The following is an 18,384-nucleotide window of genomic DNA, read 5'->3' on the forward strand; positions in this document are numbered from 1 at the left end:
CCAACTGAGCCACACAGGTACCCCAATTTTGTATACTTTTTCAAAATAATAACTCCCAAATTGTTTGACCTTCAACCTTAAAAAGTCGTCCCTCCATAATCATAATTACAAAGAATTACCAGTTCTGGGGCACCTGGGTGGCTCAGCCGGTTAAGCGCTTGGGATTCTCTCTCTCCGTCTCCCTCTCCCCACTACACACCCACACCCTGCTCTCTCACTCTAAAATAAATACATAAATATTTAAAAAAAAGAATTATCAATTCTGCTTAAAATCTTTGAATTGTGGTGAAGAAATCACATATCTGCAGCATAAATTAAATTTGACAGTTTTGAGTTTGGAAGAACTGAAGGATACATGGGCGTGAGTGGGTGTTTCATACGTCGTCTTACCAGGTAACTAATCGTGTGTGAGAGTTTGAACACACCGCATCCTGGGACAGCTTTAATTGTAAGCTTTGTGATCAGTTCTTGTTCTTGAAAAATTTAGACTGTGTGGGTGATAATTACATAATTATTCAAATTGCCAAAAGAAACAACAAATTAAAGGAGGCATTTCCTGAAATAAGATTATATATCATAAGTATAGAACTTAAGTGATTGAATTCTTTCTCAGTAAGCCACAGGGCCACTTAATCCATCAAGAGCTAGGAGTGCAGAGTAATAGAGGGTAGCAAGGGGGAAAAAAAGTGGAGTAGGCAATAGTCCCTTCATATTAAATTGAAGGGCTTTTATTGCTGTGTGGCAATAAGGCAGCTCCCATCATGAAGTATTCTGCTAGGCTGTAATATGTTGATATGTTTGACACTTCTGCTTTTTAATTTTCTTGTGCATTCTATCACCTTTTATACATCCTTTAAGTATAATTCTATCAGCTTTATTAGTATACCCTCACACAGCTTTGGAAAATGATGTCATCAGAAACATCCATTAGAAATGAAAGTCCATGTCCCTTAGCCAGCTGAGCAGATAAAAGCCTGTGGAAATGCTCTGTCGTCGTACTCAAACTGAGAAAAATTGCAGCATAGATTTATCTTTTAATTGTTCTAAATATTGTATTATGGAGATGATCTGGACCAAGCACAAGTAGTGCTAACAGCATTTCTGTAAGTGTGTGTAATGGTTACCTCACCCGCCAGCTTGCTGGGTACCCAGTGGGGGCAGCTGTGGCTTCTGCTGAGGGTCTGCACACTCAGAGTTGCAGCCTGTGCTGGGAAGGACGACAGCCAAATGACACTGAATAGAGAGTATACCCTGAATGTTGGAAGGAAGGTGTTGGTAGCTATTGAAGATCCAAGATACTTTATGTATACGTAAATAAGAAGACAATAGAGGGGCGCCTGAGGGGTGACTCTTGGTTTCAGCTCAGGTCCTGATCTTGGGTCATGATCTCGGGTCATGAAATGGAGCCCCATGTCGGGCTCTGTGCTCAGCTCAGAATTCTGCTTGGGATTCTTTCTCATTCTCCCTCTACCCCTCCTGCTTGTGTTCTCTCTTTCTAAAATAAATAAATCTTGAAAAAAAAAAAAAGACAGTAGAAATGTAGGTCAGTAGTCTTAGAAAAGAATTAATGGCATAAAAATTTGGAAAGACCCTAAATTGAAGTCTTAGACCTAACCAGGCATCTGAAGCCCCAATATTTATAAGAATATCATTGCATTTTTAGTATGCTAATAAAATGATTGTCAAAATGTATGTTGTGTCTCAAATCTTAAATGAAGACAACTTGTGTTAAACCCAATCTGCCTAGCACACTGATTTTAAAGTTAATGATTTGTTATTTAAATGGAATTATTTTTATGATATATAAGGTAGCATTTATTTATTTTTAGTCATTTTGATTCTCTTTACTTTTGGTATTTATTTTGGGTAGAAATTATGTGCTGTAATAGAGAAGAGATTTCTGCAAATGCATTACTTCTTTAATTCAATACATGGTTTATACACAACTGTGTAAACAAGTGGGGCAGTTATAGAGATGTAGTCCCTTGTCCTTAACCTCTAAAGGATCTGAAAGAAGTTAAAGGCACAAGGGTTTTGCTCACCCTAAGTTTGAATATGAGTACAACAATTGAAGAAGTATCCCAGTATGTTCATGATTTCATCAGAATGCTTTCAGGAAACAGAAACCCATTCAAGGTAGAACCATTTAATACACACACACACACACACACACACACACTTATAGAACGATTTAATATATATATGTATACACACACACACATCCTGGAGAATTGCTGGAAGGTAGAGAGTGCTAGCAAAAGCAATGGATTATCTGAATATCTAGGCCTTAGGAAGGTGGGAACCAGGTCAGTTCAGGGGACTTCATCTGCAAAAAGACTGTCCTTCCTAGTGCTCTGTCATTAATGTGACTTATCCCATCAACATATCCTAGTTTCTTTCCATCCCTCTCCCAAGTGATTGTTTGTTAAAGTCCCAGCAGAAGTATCTGATTGGCTCTCTGCCTATACTATGGATTGGTTGTTCCCACTGGGTTAGGTGCAGGCCTCTGTGGTCTGGGAAGCAAGTCTCCTGATCTGCTGGACTGCCTTGCTAGACAAGGACTGTGAGCATGACCTGCTGAGCTAGGAGGGGAAGTTGACCATAGTAGATGGCTGATATATTGAATGAGAACTTAATAAAATAAACTCATAAAGAGAGCTATTGTGTCTGCTGGAATGCTCATAGAAGGCTTTGTGGAAGAAATGGCATTTAAATTAGGTTATAGAAATTGGGTTGGATTTATCTGTTAAGAGCAAATAAATGAAGAAGGAGGGAGTTGTAGGTAGTGAAGCAATTTGAGTCAAGCTGTATGGGTTTATGCTTGGCCCATGGGCAGATCAGTCCAGCTCAGCAGCAATCCTCAGTGTAGCTGCCCTGAATCACCAAGTAGCCTGAGTCAACACCTGGGATCCAACCTAGACTGATTGACACAGGATCTCTGGGGTTTGTGTTCAGATTATTCACAGTTTTTAAAAGTTCCCCCCAGATGATTCTGATGCAAAGAGAGGTTTGAGAACTCCTGGGCTGCTTGAGAGGACAATATATTAAGAATTCATGAAATGGTGTTGGAAAGGGGTATTTGAAAACGACTGAAGGCTTTCTAGATCAGGCTAAAGAGTTTCTTGACTGTTCCCTGTAAGTAAGGTGGAGCTGCTAAGTGTTATATTTTATTGGTTGCCACCATTTTCTGAGCTCAGTGTAGCTGCATCTATTAGAGACCTTTCAGGGCACTAGACAGAGAGGGAAAGGAAAGAAGTAGGGTCTAGATATATGTGGCACAGCCCTTGGTACTCATTAAGAATGTCATTTATTCATTGTTTCTCCTCTGTAGGAGTAGACGTCCTAATTCCAGATTTAATTTACCAGGAAATATTGGAGCTTTTGTACAATTCTTTTTTCTTTTCTCTTTAGGGGAGTCGGCTGCATCTTTGTTGAAATGATCCAAGGGGTTGCTGCTTTTCCAGGAATGAAAGACATTCAGGATCAACTGGAGCGAATATTTCTGGTAAGTTCTTTACAGAGTGCTCCTGAGAAAAATTGGTTTCTAATTCATCCTTTCATGACAAGTTGTACAGTGCTGGTGGAAAATGATTTTAAACAAATTTATTGGTTGTCATATTTAATTCTGATGTATTTTTTGCACCTTTGAAAATGCAGGAAATTAGTTAAAATTGTGTTTTTAAACTACTGTACACGAATAAGGTGCCAGAATGGTAGGAAATGATAGGATGTCTGCTGTAATGTAGAATAGTGGGTTAAAAATGAGGGCTCTCGCAGAAGAATGTCAAACAATTTATGTGGATGCCCCTGCCCCTTTAAGTGGGTGGAGCTTAATTCCCTCCCATCCCCACCCACTTAAATGTGGGCTTTGATTGGTAACTTTTTCATCAAGTAGAGCTTGGAAAAAGGAGGGTAACTTTAAAATGGAGAACAGGCAAACCACCTCAGCAGGTCTTCAAGGCTAGCATCATCAAAGGTAAGTCATGTTGGTAGCCTGTACCTTTGATATAATGTGCCACTGTCTCTGTGGTCTTCCTCTCAAAAACTCTAACCCTAGTCTAATCACAAAAAAAAAATCCCACAAACTTGAGGGACATTCTACACAATACTGCTTAGTACTCCTCAAAACTGTCAGGGTCATCAAAAACAAGGAAAGTCTGAGAAATTGTCATAGCCCAGAGGAGGCTAGGGAGCGTGACAACTCAATGTAATATGGTATCCTGAATGGAATCCTGGGACAGAAAAAGGACATTAGGGAAAACCAGTGACATCCGAGTAAAGTGTGCAGGTTAGTAAGTATCAGTGTACAGTTGGTTGTGACAAATATACCATTTAAGATTTAAAGAGGAAACTGGTGAGGGGTATACAGGAATTCTCTGTACTGTTTTTCATAACTTTTCTATCAATCTAAACTATTCTAAATTAAAAGCATTTCCATTTTAAAAATCTGCACGAAGAGAAAATAAAATGTGTTCTGGTGCCAGACAATCTGGGTTTATCACCTGCACTGCCACCTTGGACAAGGGACTTAATTATCTGAGCCTTAGTTTCCCTTGGGAGAAATGAAGGCTAATAACAGCACCCATCTCATAGGTTATTTTGAGGAATAATTGACTTAATACACATAAAATGCTTTTAAAACTATGCCTGGCACATAGTTAATATCCCACAAGTTATTATTTTTATCAAATCATTTTATACTGAATATTTTTATTCAGTAGAACTTCCACATTAGCTAATATTCACATACACCTATTTTTTAAAACATGGAATCAGAGCTAGACAAACTAAGGTCTTCGGTAAAAGGATTTAAACTATATGCATTGTAGCAGTCAATCACATTATCATACTTTTCCCTTCTTTAATAAGACTCCCATATGAACTCACTGGGGCAAATTTTAGTATGGACCATAGCAAGAGATAAACTTATCCTATAAGCATGTATTTTAGGTATGCAAATGCAGCATTAAAATACAGCTTTCATATTAAGTATAAGGTCCCAGGAGGGTGTACTGATACGAATTGAGACTTTCCATCACTACTGTGTTCATCTGGACATTAGCAGTAAAATGATTACAAAAAGTGGACAATGGAACTAGAGAATCAAAGCACATGTGATTCTTCCATGCTGTATCCTGTACCCCAAGTGCCCCTGTAAATCATAGCAGATGGACAACTTCTTCCAAATGTTGCCATATTGACCTCTTCTCCCAGAAGCTGTCTGTATCCACTTCCCTTTTAATTTTACTGAATTATTTTTTACCCATAAATTCCCACACTGAATGTTAAAACAATATCTTATGATTATAAAAACAATGCGTCTTTGTACAGAAAATTTCCAGTGTCAAAAAGGATAAAAGCTGGGGCACCTGGGTGACTCAGTCGTTAAGCGGCTGCCTTCGGCTCAGGTCATGGTTCCAGGGTCCTGGGATCGAGCGCCACATCGGGCTCCCTGCTCAGCGGGAAGTCTGCTTCTTCCTCTCCCACTCCCCCTGCTTGTGTTCCCTTTCTCGCTGTGTCTCTCTCTGTCAAATAAATAAATAAAATCTTTAAAAAAAAAAAAAGGATAAAAGCTGAAAAATCACCCTTTGTCCTAGTAAGCAGAGAAAACCACATTTAGTGTTTTTACATATATCCTCCGTTTCTATACACGTTAAGAAAAATTGAATCATATTTTGTATACCTTTTATAACTTTATTTTTTCACTTAAAAATATGTTATTAACACCTTTCATTGAAAAATGAATCCAGAAACTTCTCATTCTTAATGACAAAGGAGTGTTTCATTGCATGGATGAGACGTTATTTGCTTAATCAGCCCCATGTTAATAGTTTGTTTACAGTTTTTAACTATTATTAAGTGCTGCCAGATACATCCTTTGCATACTAATCCTCTTAGTTAAAAATAATTATTAGAATTCAAAGTCCTTAATTCAATAACATTTAATTTTCATAAATTTATTGACTGTTCTTACACTTTGATCCCTTCGTTTAAAGTCATGAAACACGGGGCGCCTGGGTGACTCCAGTTGTTGGGCGTCTGCCTTCAGCTCAGGTCGTGGTCCCAGGGTCCTGGGATCGAGCCCCGTGTCAGGCTCTCTGCTCAGTGGAAAATAAAGTCATGAAACACTTCCTTCTCCCTGTTCCTAAGAAAACCTCTTACTGAGTTGATTGAGATTGTACTGAGCCTGTAGATTATATTAGGAAGAAAATATATAAAATTGAGCTTTCCCATCTAAGAATAAATTATATTTCTTTATTAATATTTTATGGTGCTTTGCATAAATGTACAGTTTTTATAAATATTTTCTTTTCCTATATTCTACTTAAGCTTTTATTTTCATTCAATTATTTTAAGTAACTTTCCAAAACTATTTTCTTAAAAATATAATAAACTTGTTTATTTTTATGTCATTGAAAAAAACAGAAGAGGGAATTTTAATGGGCTGTGGTTTGCATCATATAGATTTTTATGCTAAAACATGTCTTCAAATATTTAGCCTTTTGATTTATTTGAAGCTCAACTATAATAATAATACCACTTAATTGTATTCTGAGAATAATTTCCTAAACTTTAGTTTCAACCTAATGGTTCACTCTGCGATAATTATTGAACAATGCTTATATAACCTTGTTAAATTACTGGTTTTTATACTAACATCACTGATTTACTATATTTGAAATCAGAAAACTTCAAAAGGGAATCATATAGAAATATCTTCATATATACATTATTTCCAGATGAATTTAAAAGAAAAGGAAATGGCTATATAAATGAGATATATGCCACAGCTATAGAACCAAAAAATGTTTCATAAAAGCATAGTATATTGCTAAACAGTAGTTCAAAGATTTCATTTTACATATTATTTTTATAATGCAGTGATTTCCAGTAGGTACTATCTTGTTGGATTGCTTCCTGTTTGCAGATTTGCCTATTATTTTTTTAATTTTAGGGTAATAATTTCCTAATTTTATGGGTATTCAGAGACCTTTGAGCTATAAGTAGGCTTTTAATAAATCAAAGAAATAAATCATTGCAGATTTCCCATAGGAGTATTGGTACATGAAACTACTGTTTGCTCCTGTTAGAGCACAGAGCTCCTTAAATGCAGATAAATATCTTGATTGATGGTAATAGTTTCTTCATTTACTGTAGTTTTTTTTTTTTTTTAAACGTGCATAATGATTCTAACAAGTAAAATGTCCTTTGGCAATTAGGAGATAAAGGTCATTATCTATATAAAATTGCTGCTTTAGAATTAAATAGTAATATGTTTTACTGTGAAGAATGAGACATGACCACAAAGAGAGGAATCTACAGACTACTTGAGGCAGTAAATGTTATCATCTTAAATACTTATTTTGTCTACCGAATTGTTTAAATTTGCAAAAAGCAGTATAAAGCAAAAAGAGTCAGACAAGCTGACTCTCTCAGGAGTTGTGTGGTCACCGGAAGAAGAAATTGTACTAATCCAATATAGTTAAATCACTGGGAAAAAATGCTTTTCCTTGGTGACCTTTTATGTCTGGTCTGAATCAGAATTACTATTAAAGTGTGATTAAATCCCCTTTCACGGGCTTCTCATATAAATTGCCAGAGACACTTTTCTAAAGTGGCGGTTGTATATCTGGCCAAGGAGATAATCAACTTTGAGAAGTCATGAAACATGGGATTATTTGGTTTGTTTTGTATTTTAATACAGGGATTAAGTCCATTCATTCGCCTGTGAACTGTGTATAGAAAGGTGGTTAATAACTTTGAAGAACAAAATTAATAGCTTGTTACCCAAGGTAACTAATATAATTAACTCCCACACACTGAGTCTTTACAACAAATACGAAAGGCAACAAAGACCAGTCAGTAAAGCCCTTATATTTTTCTTCCGAAGATTTTTTTCTTTCTTTTTTTCTCTCTTTCCCTCAGTTGGTGGAAAGGAGCAGTTCACATTTTTAACAAGTGCTTTGAACTTATTTCTTTAGCATAATAACTGTGTTGGTATATTAGGTGAGCTGGCTCTGCTACAATCTGAGATTTCGCCACTAAGTCATTTTCCTTGAAATTGTGATACTCATATGCAAGAAAGGAAGGAAAGTGATGGAAGTTTGACAAATTATATTCAAGACATTTGGAATTGCCAGGTGAATGGGCACCTACTTGTCTAAGCAATAACTCCACTGTTAGGTGAAAAGAGTGATGTATATTCATTTCTCCAGCATTACCTCTTTCTTAGTGTGGCATGAGGTATGCTATTCACCTCTGTTAGTTGCAAAAATAAGCAGGAGACGTATTCATCCCGGTAAACATATATTCAGAGTGACAAAATCAGAACTAATAAAAAAAACTTGTATTCTAATCACATTGTTCTGAATTGATAAAGAAATCCACTTGGTGGAACCCTGGGAATACGGGTCTCTCTCCCTTCACGACAGCTGCACAAATGGCAGAGAATGCTGGCAAGCTGCCTGAGACCTTTGGCAGATGCTTCTGGGTTTGTGTGGCTCGGGGCCCAGTGTCTCGCGGCCATGACAGAGGAGCTGGCGTGAGCTTGTTGTGGGGCCATCCTTGTTCTCCCTGCCTTTGAATGTTGATAACCCTGAGGGTCTCACCTCTCCCTGTTTTCTAGATCTTCGGGCTTGCAATGAAATTTCATCCACCAGTTGTTTGTTATCCTGTTGATTACTTGATTAATACAGTTGTTAAAATGTTCCTCTTCCTCATGTATATGTCCTTCAGAATTTACGTGTGTGTGTGTGTGTGTGTGTGTGTGAGAGTGTGTGTGAGTGTGTGTGAGTGTGTGTGTGTGTGTGTGTGCGCGTGTGTGAGTGAAAAGAGCCACTTGCAACTTTGAAAGGTATTACTCAGCCTGGCTTTTGAGTCATCCTTCCTTAAGCCTCTGTGTTTTGCAAAGGACTAACTGTCTCGGAATGTGGTCTTCAGACTCAGTTCCAGCCCTTGTTTCCCTATCCTGGCTCTATTTCCAGGATCTTAGCTCGAATGATAACCCTGAGGTTTCATGACTGGCCAGAGTAGCCATATGGAAAGTAAGAGAAAGCTGGTGGTCATTATCTTTAATGGCTGTTACTATCCAATGGGATATAGGAGCCACATTGTTAAGACAAAATATTGGGATCACAGATTGTATCCCCAGTACCACTACTGGATTTGCTTGAGGTCGTTTCTGGCATACTTCTTCAGCACTCACTTCGCAGCACTAGATACAATGGAGATGTAAAGGAATTGTGTGCTCTGGGGAAACTGATGACAATCAAGGTGGGCAGGCAGGACATACCTTTAAGAATAAAGTCACGAGTAATTGCTGAGCAGTTGTTCAGCAGAAGGGAGACCCAGTAACAGTGGCAGATCCTGTACTAGTTAAAATACTGAACTCAAAGAGTTAAATACTAGGTTCTAATCCTAAATTGTTGTTTCCCCAAATAAGTCCCCCTTTCTAATTGGAGTGCAGTTTCGGCATCTGTAAAGGGAGGAGTTGAACTAGATAATTTCAGTACTGTCTTGCAGCACTAACCTTTTTGAATTCTAAAAATGCATGATATTACAGGATTATGCGTAAAGGCTGTGGGTGTTTAAAGAGAAAATTGCTAAGAAAATTTTTGTCAAGCATTGAAGAGAGAATAAGACTTGAAGTGGAACAGGGGAGATGGAGACATCAGGCAATGGTAGAGAAGTGAGATGGGGACGATAGGAGTCTGTCCTGTACGGGTGGAAGGTGAGACTGGGTGTTCGAGCCTGGACTTTGATAGACTGAGGACTTTTTAATCTTATTTTATCTATGAAGTAATAAGGAGATAATATAATTTTTTAACCAGAGTAATAATGTTAAAATGGCATTTTAGCAAAATTAATACATGATTAATATATGATGATAAACTCAGATACATGAACATTGTAGAGAACTAAGCAGGACATGCTGGGTTGAAGGATATTGAAAATATCAAATAGTAATTTTCTAATTGGTTTATCTTTTTAAGATAGAGTGTGTGCGTGAGTGCAGGGCGGGGGGCGGAGCGGGGGTGAAGGGCAGGTTCCACACTCAGCTGGGAGCCTGACTGGGGGCTCTATCTCATGACCCCGAGATCATGACTTGAGCCAAAATCGAGTCGGACACTTAACTGGCTGAGGCACCCAGGTGCCCTGTTAAATAATTCTTAAGGTCAATTTTAGAAAAACAAAGTCAGGTTTTTGTTTTGAAAACAATTTTCACATTAAATTGGGAGCAATTTCCAAACCATTAATATATATACTTGAAAATATTATTTTAATTATACTATAATATCTTCTAAATGTATCCAAATGTACTAATACAGTGGTAATTTGCTTGTGGTTTTTATCCTACACTAAGCATCACATATTTTTTATCCCCTTCAGTTATTCTTTCAGCAAGGATTATTAGGCACCTCTTCTGTGCCAGGCACTGTGCCTACAGGCGGTGGTAGGACATAGTCCCTGCTCCCCTCAAAAGTGCTTTCAGCTGGGCTACATCTGAACAGCTTCCAGAAAGTCACATCAGAAAGATGTTGCAAAACTGTTGTGATATGTCTTGGATATAAAGGATATAGAAGAGAAAGGAATCAAAAATAACTTCAGAGTATCAACCTTGGGAAACAAAGTGATTCGTGAGAGCCTTGAAAATAATGGGAACATTGAAGAGTGCCCCCAGAGAGGAAGAAAAAGACAGCTCAAGTTACTGGACTTTATATGGCAGCCGGGGACCCCAGCTGGGGAGGCCCACAAGTCGTACCGAACAGAGTCAGGAGGAAGACAAAGCTCAAGGGATCATTCACCCAAAGCAGACAAAGTTGGGTCCCAAACCACCGTAGTTCTTGAATAATGAAAAGGTGGAGGGGAAAATGCAGTGGAGTGCTGTCTAAACCTTACAGACGCTCGTGGTTTGTGGGTGCGGGGGCAGAGGTAGGGATCTAGGTAGGAGAGAATCAGTGCAGTGACTCGAAAGTCAGTGTAAGGGTGAAGAGCGGAGAAGTGAAGGGTAAGTAAGGAGGCAGGAAAAAAATCACTCCCTCCAGGAAAATTACAGATCAGTTCGGGTGTGTTTAGCTCGTGGGTGGGGTTAGGAGTCCCTCCTTTCTGTGTTCCCTCAGGGTATTTCTCACTCGGCCTGTATAGCATGTGGCACACTCTGTTTGCTCATTAAATGCTTTTAGACCAGAGGAGGAGAAGGATTTCTGGTCTAAGAAATTGAAGAGTCAACACAGAAAATGCATCTGGGTTTAATTAGAGAAATTTAGACTGTCCATGGCTTTCAAAGGAGACTTAAGATTCTCCTCAGTGTCTCAGGGGGAAGGAGGGGGGTAGGCTCAAGGGAGGCTCACTTTTAGCCCCTCCACTCCTGGCTCTGCCTTTATTAAGATTTTGTGTAGGAAATGCATCTCACTGCTGAGAGGTTAAAAAAAACCCTGGACGAATAATATCTTAAGATCCTCCCAGGTCAAGGTTCTATGAAAAAAAGAAAAAAAGACCATGTGGAAAAAAATGATAAAGAGAGATCCAGAGAAAGCGAAGATGAAGAAATAACAGTCGAGTGATCCATATAGGGAGACATTAGATAGACATTCTCAAAAAGAAAGTTCTGTGCTAATTAATTAGCTAATAGAAATTTTGGTAGCAAACTGTAGTAGGGTCATTTCTCATGAGAAAAAACAAGGACAGTAGGATAGCCGACTATAGAGTAGCTAATCCCATTAATTTTTGCAAAGAAACTTCTATTTGAATACCAGCTAGTCGGGGCGCCTGGGTGGCTCAGTCGGTTAGGCGTCTGCCTTCGGCTCAGGTCATGATCCCAGGGTCCTGGGATCGAGCCCCACGTCGGGCTCCCGGCTCCGCGGGAAGCCTGCTTCTCCCTCCCCCGCTCCCCCTGCTTGTGTTCCCTCTCTCTGCTCTCTCTCTGTCAAATAAATAAATAAAATCTTTAAAAAAAAAAATGAATACCAGCTGGTCATTATGTAGAAATTTGAATTACCTCACTTGGTGAAAAAAGTATTTTTTACCTTGAGTATTCTTGCATTCACATTATAGTGTTACAAACTTTCTGTGAATGGAAAATGATATTTTCATTAAATCATTCACTTTTTCATTAAGTTATTAATTTCTTCAACAACTATTATGTAGTTACTATGGGCTAAATATTCTTCCCTCTTCTGTGGGGAGAGCAGTGCAAAAAACAAAGTCCTTGTTCTCTTGGAACCTGTATTCCTATGGAGGAAGATAGATAATAAGCAAAAAAATGTATAATGTGTCCTATAACGGTTGCATGGGAGATGCCACTTTACATATGGTGTTCGGGGGAGGTCTTTCTCAGAAGGTGATACTTGTGAAGGTAGATACCAGGGATCGTTTAGGTGGAGGGAATAACAACTTGTGTGTCCTTAATCATGATAGTATCAAAATCAGAGTTCTCAAGCCTGAATTTGGTGAATTAAGGATCATTCTTTCTAGTGCATCAAAATGATTTTTAATACTCTTGTTACTTTGACCTCCTTCATATAAAACATTTCCTTCTGTGAGAAGTCCTCACTTTGTGTGAAGCATTAACTTCCTGTATCTGCTACTATTCAGACATCAAACAGAGCGAATCAACCAAGTGAGTTGGAAGTACACCCGTGTGCATGTTTCAGATTGGAATTATGCTGGAGCTAGGGATTTGAGCTTCCTAGTTTAGTTATCAGAAATATTGATATAGATAAAAGAAAGTGGGAAATGTTTCTGTTTTGGAGAATAGATGATGGTTTAAAGGAGAGAAAAGAGGTAGAATATCTAGAGGACGCAGAGAGCCAGAAAGCACTCACTTTCGGAAAGTCAAAAGGGAGAGGAATTTCAAGAAGGAGAGATGTATCAACTGCATCAGATACTACAGTAAGGTCAGTAGAAGATGGTGCAGAGAAGGGGCCCCTCGTTGGTAACTTTTTTTTTTAAAGGTAATCTATTTTTTTTAATTTGCATTTTTTAAAGATTTATTTATTTATTTTGAGAGAGTGAGAATGAGAGAGAGTACATGAGAGGTGGGAGGGTCAGAGGGAGAAGCAGGCTCCTCGCTGAGCAAGGAGCCTGATGCGGGACCCGATGCCGGGACTCCAGGATCATGACCCGAGCCGAAGGCAGTCGCTTAACCAACTGAGCCACCCAGGCGCCCTGGTTGGTAACTTCGAAGGGTTAGTTCCAACAGTGTTGGATATTTGAAGTCAGATTACAATGGGCTTAAAGAGTAAGTGAAAAAGTGGAAACATTGAGTATGGACAACTTCTTTGAGAATTGACTGAGGCAAGGTGATTAGATGTCACCTCACAGGTATTTTAAAAATCAGGATTTACAAATTTTATGATATGCCATAAATATTTTTAAAATAATGAAGACCAGGGTGTTTGTAAGGTAAAGGACCCTAAAGATATAAGAAAGCACATTTGATGGATCAAAGTATGGAATAGGCAAGGGCGGGTGGGTGACAGAGAGGGTGCCTTGGCAATGTGGATGAAAAGTGTTGCTGAAAGGTAAGAAAGAAGAAAGGGAAGGAAAGAGAGGAAGATTTGAGTAAATACTGTAGAGGAGGAAAAAGGCATGTAAAACTATCACGGTCTACGTGATTCAGAAATGGAGGGGTTGTGGCTAATGGTGATGTGCCTGTGGGAGGGCAGACGTGGGGAGGAATGGATCGTATTTGCGGTGCTGGTGTAATGCCAAATGGATTGTGACCGCCATACGACAAGAGAAGGTGGCTGCTGACAGCATGTGTTAATCGATGTCAGTTTGAAACATTATTGTAGAAATAAAAGTGCTACATTTGTAGCTTCCGTGATTTATAACAGTGTCCTTTCCTGTGAACACAGGATTGCTTTTAGGTATATCCATCCACCTGTAAATATTTTCCAATTGTAGGAGTCTTTACCAAAGACTTGTCTGGAGGTAATGGTTCACATCGGTGGTCTAACAGTCTTAAATGTCTGGGATATATCCCTGTTTTGTATTACCATTTTAGTATTCGTGACTTTATTGTCAGTATGTGACTACTCACTGACTACTGCAGTTATCTCTTGTCATGTAACCACCTCAGAACTTTGGGTTAGGGGCACCTGGGTAGCTCAGGCGATAAGGTGTCCAACTCAGTGTTGGCTCAGGTCATGGTCTCAGGGTTGTGAGATCAAGCTCCACATTGGGCTCCACCCTGGGTATGGAGCCTGCTAAAGATTCTCTCTCTCGTTCTCTCTTTGCCCTCACCCCCACCCCAAGGGGAAAAAAAACAAAACGAAAAAGAAACCTCTGGGTTAGATCAACAACAGTCATTTTTTTAAAATTATCTGTCATAGTTCCAGGGTCAGGAACTGAGTAAGGGCAGTTCTGGACTTGGTGGACTTGGGGTCTCTCATATGGTTGCAGACAGACGGTGGCTGGAGCAGGAACAGTGAGAAGCCGGTGCAGCCGGGGATTGGCCAAACATCCCTCTCTTCTTAGAGTCTTGAGGTCCTGCATAGGTTGTCTCCATGTGGGTCAGTTTGAGCCTCCTCATGGTATGAGTTGGGTTCTAAGAGTGGGTGTCCAAAGAGGACCAGACGGAAACTGCATGATTTCTCTTTAACTTAACCTCAGGAGTCATTCAGTGGCTCTCTGTCCCTCACCCAGAGTCAAAGGGAGGGGACATAGACCCCAGTTCTAGATGGGAAGAGTGTCAAGAATGCTGGGCCCATGGTTTAAAACTGCCACAGTGGTCACATAAATTTTCATTAGGGCATATCACCAAATTGAGCTGATAAACAGCTTTGTAGGAAGAACAAACTGGGAACGATTTAATCAAGCTTTTAGATTTTTTTGGTCATTTTTCCTCCAGGCTCCTGATAGCCATTATAGTACTGCTTCTCATGATAAACACGAAAGTGTGAATTGTCACACAGTGTTACTTGGTAGGTCATGAGGTCCCTCGTTTGCTCACCCTCCTTTTCTTCCTTTCTTCACTAACAGGTTCACAGATGTGTCAGACTGAAAAAGATGGTGAAAAAGATGCCATAGTGTGACACATCTGAGACAAAAGAGGAGGTGGTGACACTTCTTAGCAAATCTTCAGAATGTTATCCATAAAGTAGATTTTCAACTCAAATTCTGCCATGATTCTTTTTTTTCCATTCACAGCATGCTTCGTGCTTCGACATATAGGTCTTTTATTCTTCAGAACATCACCTTTGTTATCTCTTGTGGTCGGCAGCATCAAAGATGGCTTCCATGGGCTCCACCTCCTGGTATTTATGCCCTTGTGTAATCCCCTCCCCTTGAGTATCAGCTGGACCCAGAGACTTGCTTCTAATGGACTATGGCAAAAGTGATGGGATATTTGATGCGGTATTACTTCTGAGGCTAAGTTAAAAAAAGATTACTACTTCCTCTTGCTCACCCTCTCTTACTGTCTCACTGGCTGACTCTGAGGGGAGCCAGCTGCCATGTTGTAAGTTGTTCTGTGGAGGGACCCACTTGTCAAGAAACTGATGTTTCCAGTTGGCAGCCAGTTGAAGACCTAAAGTTGACAGCAGTTCTGTGAGTGAGCTTAGACGTGGATCCTTCCCCAGTGGAACTTTCGTGTGAGAACACAGCCATACCTAACACTTTACTACTACCTTGTGAGAGAGCCTGAGCCAGAGACACCTAGCTAAGGTGGACCTGAATTCCCGACTAACAGAAAATGTGAGATAATAAATATTTGTTACTCAAAGCCCCTAAAGTTTTGGAGTGACTTGTTCTACAGCAATAGATAACTGCATCTCCTTTGATCCCATGACCAAGAAAGGGGAGATACTGTTACTGTAGTTTTACAGCTGAGGGAACTGCCGTCAGAGATTTTGTGAACTTTTAAGAAGACGTGTTTCATAAGTACCAGAACTGAGCTGAAATTCTAAATCTGCTGACTCTTCCACCAAAATAGTATTTTGTTTTGTATTGTTTGGTTGTTTTGCTCTGATTCATAGCAAGGAGTGTGCATTAGAGTGACTTGGGAATCATTTCCTGAATACTCAGTCATTCTTGGGCCTCACTCAGGGCCTTCCGAATCAGTCTCTGAGGATGGGCCTCTGTGCATTCTAACAAACAAGAAGGCCTTGGTTGATGAGTCTTCTTGGTTAAGAGCATCCACTCTAAAAGGCACATGTCCTACTTTGAAACGTTATAGATGTTTTAAATTTTCTGGCCTGATGTGACAACCTAAAGACCTCATTAGTGCAGGCACCCTATCCAGAATATAGAAATCCCTCTTCAGTCAGACGACGTCCTGTGTTTCTTATAGGGATACTTTTGATATGACCCTCAAGGGACCTGCCCTTGTATACAAGTATATTTGGGAGTTTCTTTCACATTGCTTTGTATTAACAATATTAGGTGACTAGTATTAGAATGTGTACACAAGGAAACAAAGACTTGTAATCACCATATCCCAGCACTGTAACTTCTGTCTGGCCTGATCACTTGATCAATATGCTGTTTCTCTCCCTCATTTTGCAACCTACATTTTCTTAGAAGAGTAGAGGCCTTAGAAGACTTTACCCACAAAGATAAATCTGTCCAGGGGCGCCTGGGTGGCTCAGTCATTAAGCGTCTGCCTTGGGCTCAGGTCATGATCCCAGGGTCCTGGGATCAAGCCCCGCATCGGGCTCCCTGCTCTGCGGGAGGCCTGCTTCTCCCTCTCCCACTCCCCCTGCTTGTGCTCCCTCTCTCGCTATCTCTCTCTCTCTGTCAAATAAATAAATAAAACCTTAAAAAAAAAAAAAAAAGATAAATCTGTCCAGGCTGCTAATCTCTTTGTGAGGTATGAGTTCATTTAAAATCTGACCTTGTATGGTCTCCTGCCCAAGCCCTACAAGGAAATTTTTTTTAAAACAGCCTTCTCAAAACATTCTATCCTAAATTGATCTCATGTCACATTATTATATATCTGGATAGGAAGCAATGGCTGTTTGATTAAAATTTATCATACAAAATAATCTACCCAAATCATTGGAGCACAGCCCCTAGAGAACAATTTTATACTAAGTCAAGGTAACAGATTATCTGACCTTGGAGATGAATTTTTCCTCTATCTCACTCATCTCTTTTGACAATGACAGTCATATGTTTTCCATGTATGTGTAGGCTGTGACATTTTTATATTCTTCCTAAAATCCCTTTGTCTGTGGGTTTGGTTGTACTGGGAAAGTGTTGAGCACTATCTATTTTAAATACACCATTCGAAGAATTTTTTCTTGTTGTAGTGCCTAATATAAACTCAGTCTTCTGTTCCTTTTGAATAACCCTAAATATTAAAATTGTCAGCAAACTTGAGTCTCTGGGAATATATTCTTCTCCAGGACAAGAGGAAATGTCCGTCTAGTAAGAATTGGTTTAGGGACACAGCCCATGTGGCAAACATCTGTGACTTTACACCTGCCAGGAGTTCCTCTTCTCTTATGTCTGATGTCTAAATATGACCCTTCCTTCTAAATACGAGAAATGTCCCCTCTCCTGCCAGTGAATTTTTCTCTGGTTTCCCAATTACACATTCTCTTTCCTTCTCTTGGACCTCTTGGTCTCTTTACCCAAACCTATCTGCTGTCTCCCTTCAGTTTTGAGCTTGCAGGGTGGTTGTCTTTGCTCTTCTTCCCCAGTACAGTTTAGGATTTGGGGGTGTGGGTGGGGGCCACAGGAGTGCTTTGTGCAAATCAGGCATTAGTACTCACTCTGAGGCTGCAGAGGTATTGACTCATGATGATAGAATTACCGCAGATAAATGTTCACATTTCTTAAACTTCACTGTCTTTCTAAAATGCATCTTTTGGGGGAACTCTGTGGGGATGATATTAAGAGCCACTTTAAAATTTAAAGACAATTTCTCTTCTTTTGTTTACTTGCTTAAAAATAGATGTGAGTGCATGCTTTCCTCTAGGTCCTCCTTTTGCAGTTCCTTATTCTAATAATATGTAAATCACTAGCGGCAGACAACATGTAACATTCAGATGCAGAGATCATTTTACCGAAACTCAATAGAACAAATTACTGTCCATTTGCTCTAAGTAAAATTCAGTATGAAGAATGTTTCATGTTTGCCAAGTGAAAAGTGAATAGCTGAAGGGTATTAACCAAACCATTTTTGGAAAATAATATTAGATTCATATCTCAGATCCCATTTTATTCCCAATAAGATGAAATATTGTTTATCTGTCGCATGGAATAGTGATGTATGCACGCTTTGATATGATTATTGACACTTGGGACGTGTTTCAATACATTCAGCCATTTTGAGTGCCCATGATACACTTGACAAGTGGGCTTTGGTGAATTTCTATCTTGAAGAAGTTTGCAGAATTTTTGTTGAGTTTTCTTTTTAGTACTTAGTACTGGGTG

General features: G+C 39.4%; 1 protein-coding gene across 2 annotated transcripts in view; it reads left to right on the forward strand.

Moving 5' to 3' along the window:
* CDK14 (cyclin dependent kinase 14) overlaps window positions 1-18,384 on the forward strand; it is a 465,190-nt gene that overhangs the window by 335,319 nt on the left and 111,487 nt on the right. For both annotated transcript variants that reach the window (XM_028120572.2, XM_028120582.2), the window contains one exon: window positions 3,412-3,505. In XM_028120572.2, the coding sequence (XP_027976373.2) occupies window positions 3,412-3,505 (94 nt within the window). The remainder of the gene's footprint in view (window positions 1-3,411; window positions 3,506-18,384) is intronic.

The sequence above is a fragment of the Eumetopias jubatus genome, unplaced genomic scaffold (genome assembly GCF_037043125.1).
Source record: "Eumetopias jubatus isolate StellerSeaLion01/CBP00866 unplaced genomic scaffold, mEumJub1_p1.0 scaffold_14, whole genome shotgun sequence".
Lineage (NCBI taxonomy): Eukaryota > Metazoa > Chordata > Mammalia > Carnivora > Otariidae > Eumetopias > Eumetopias jubatus.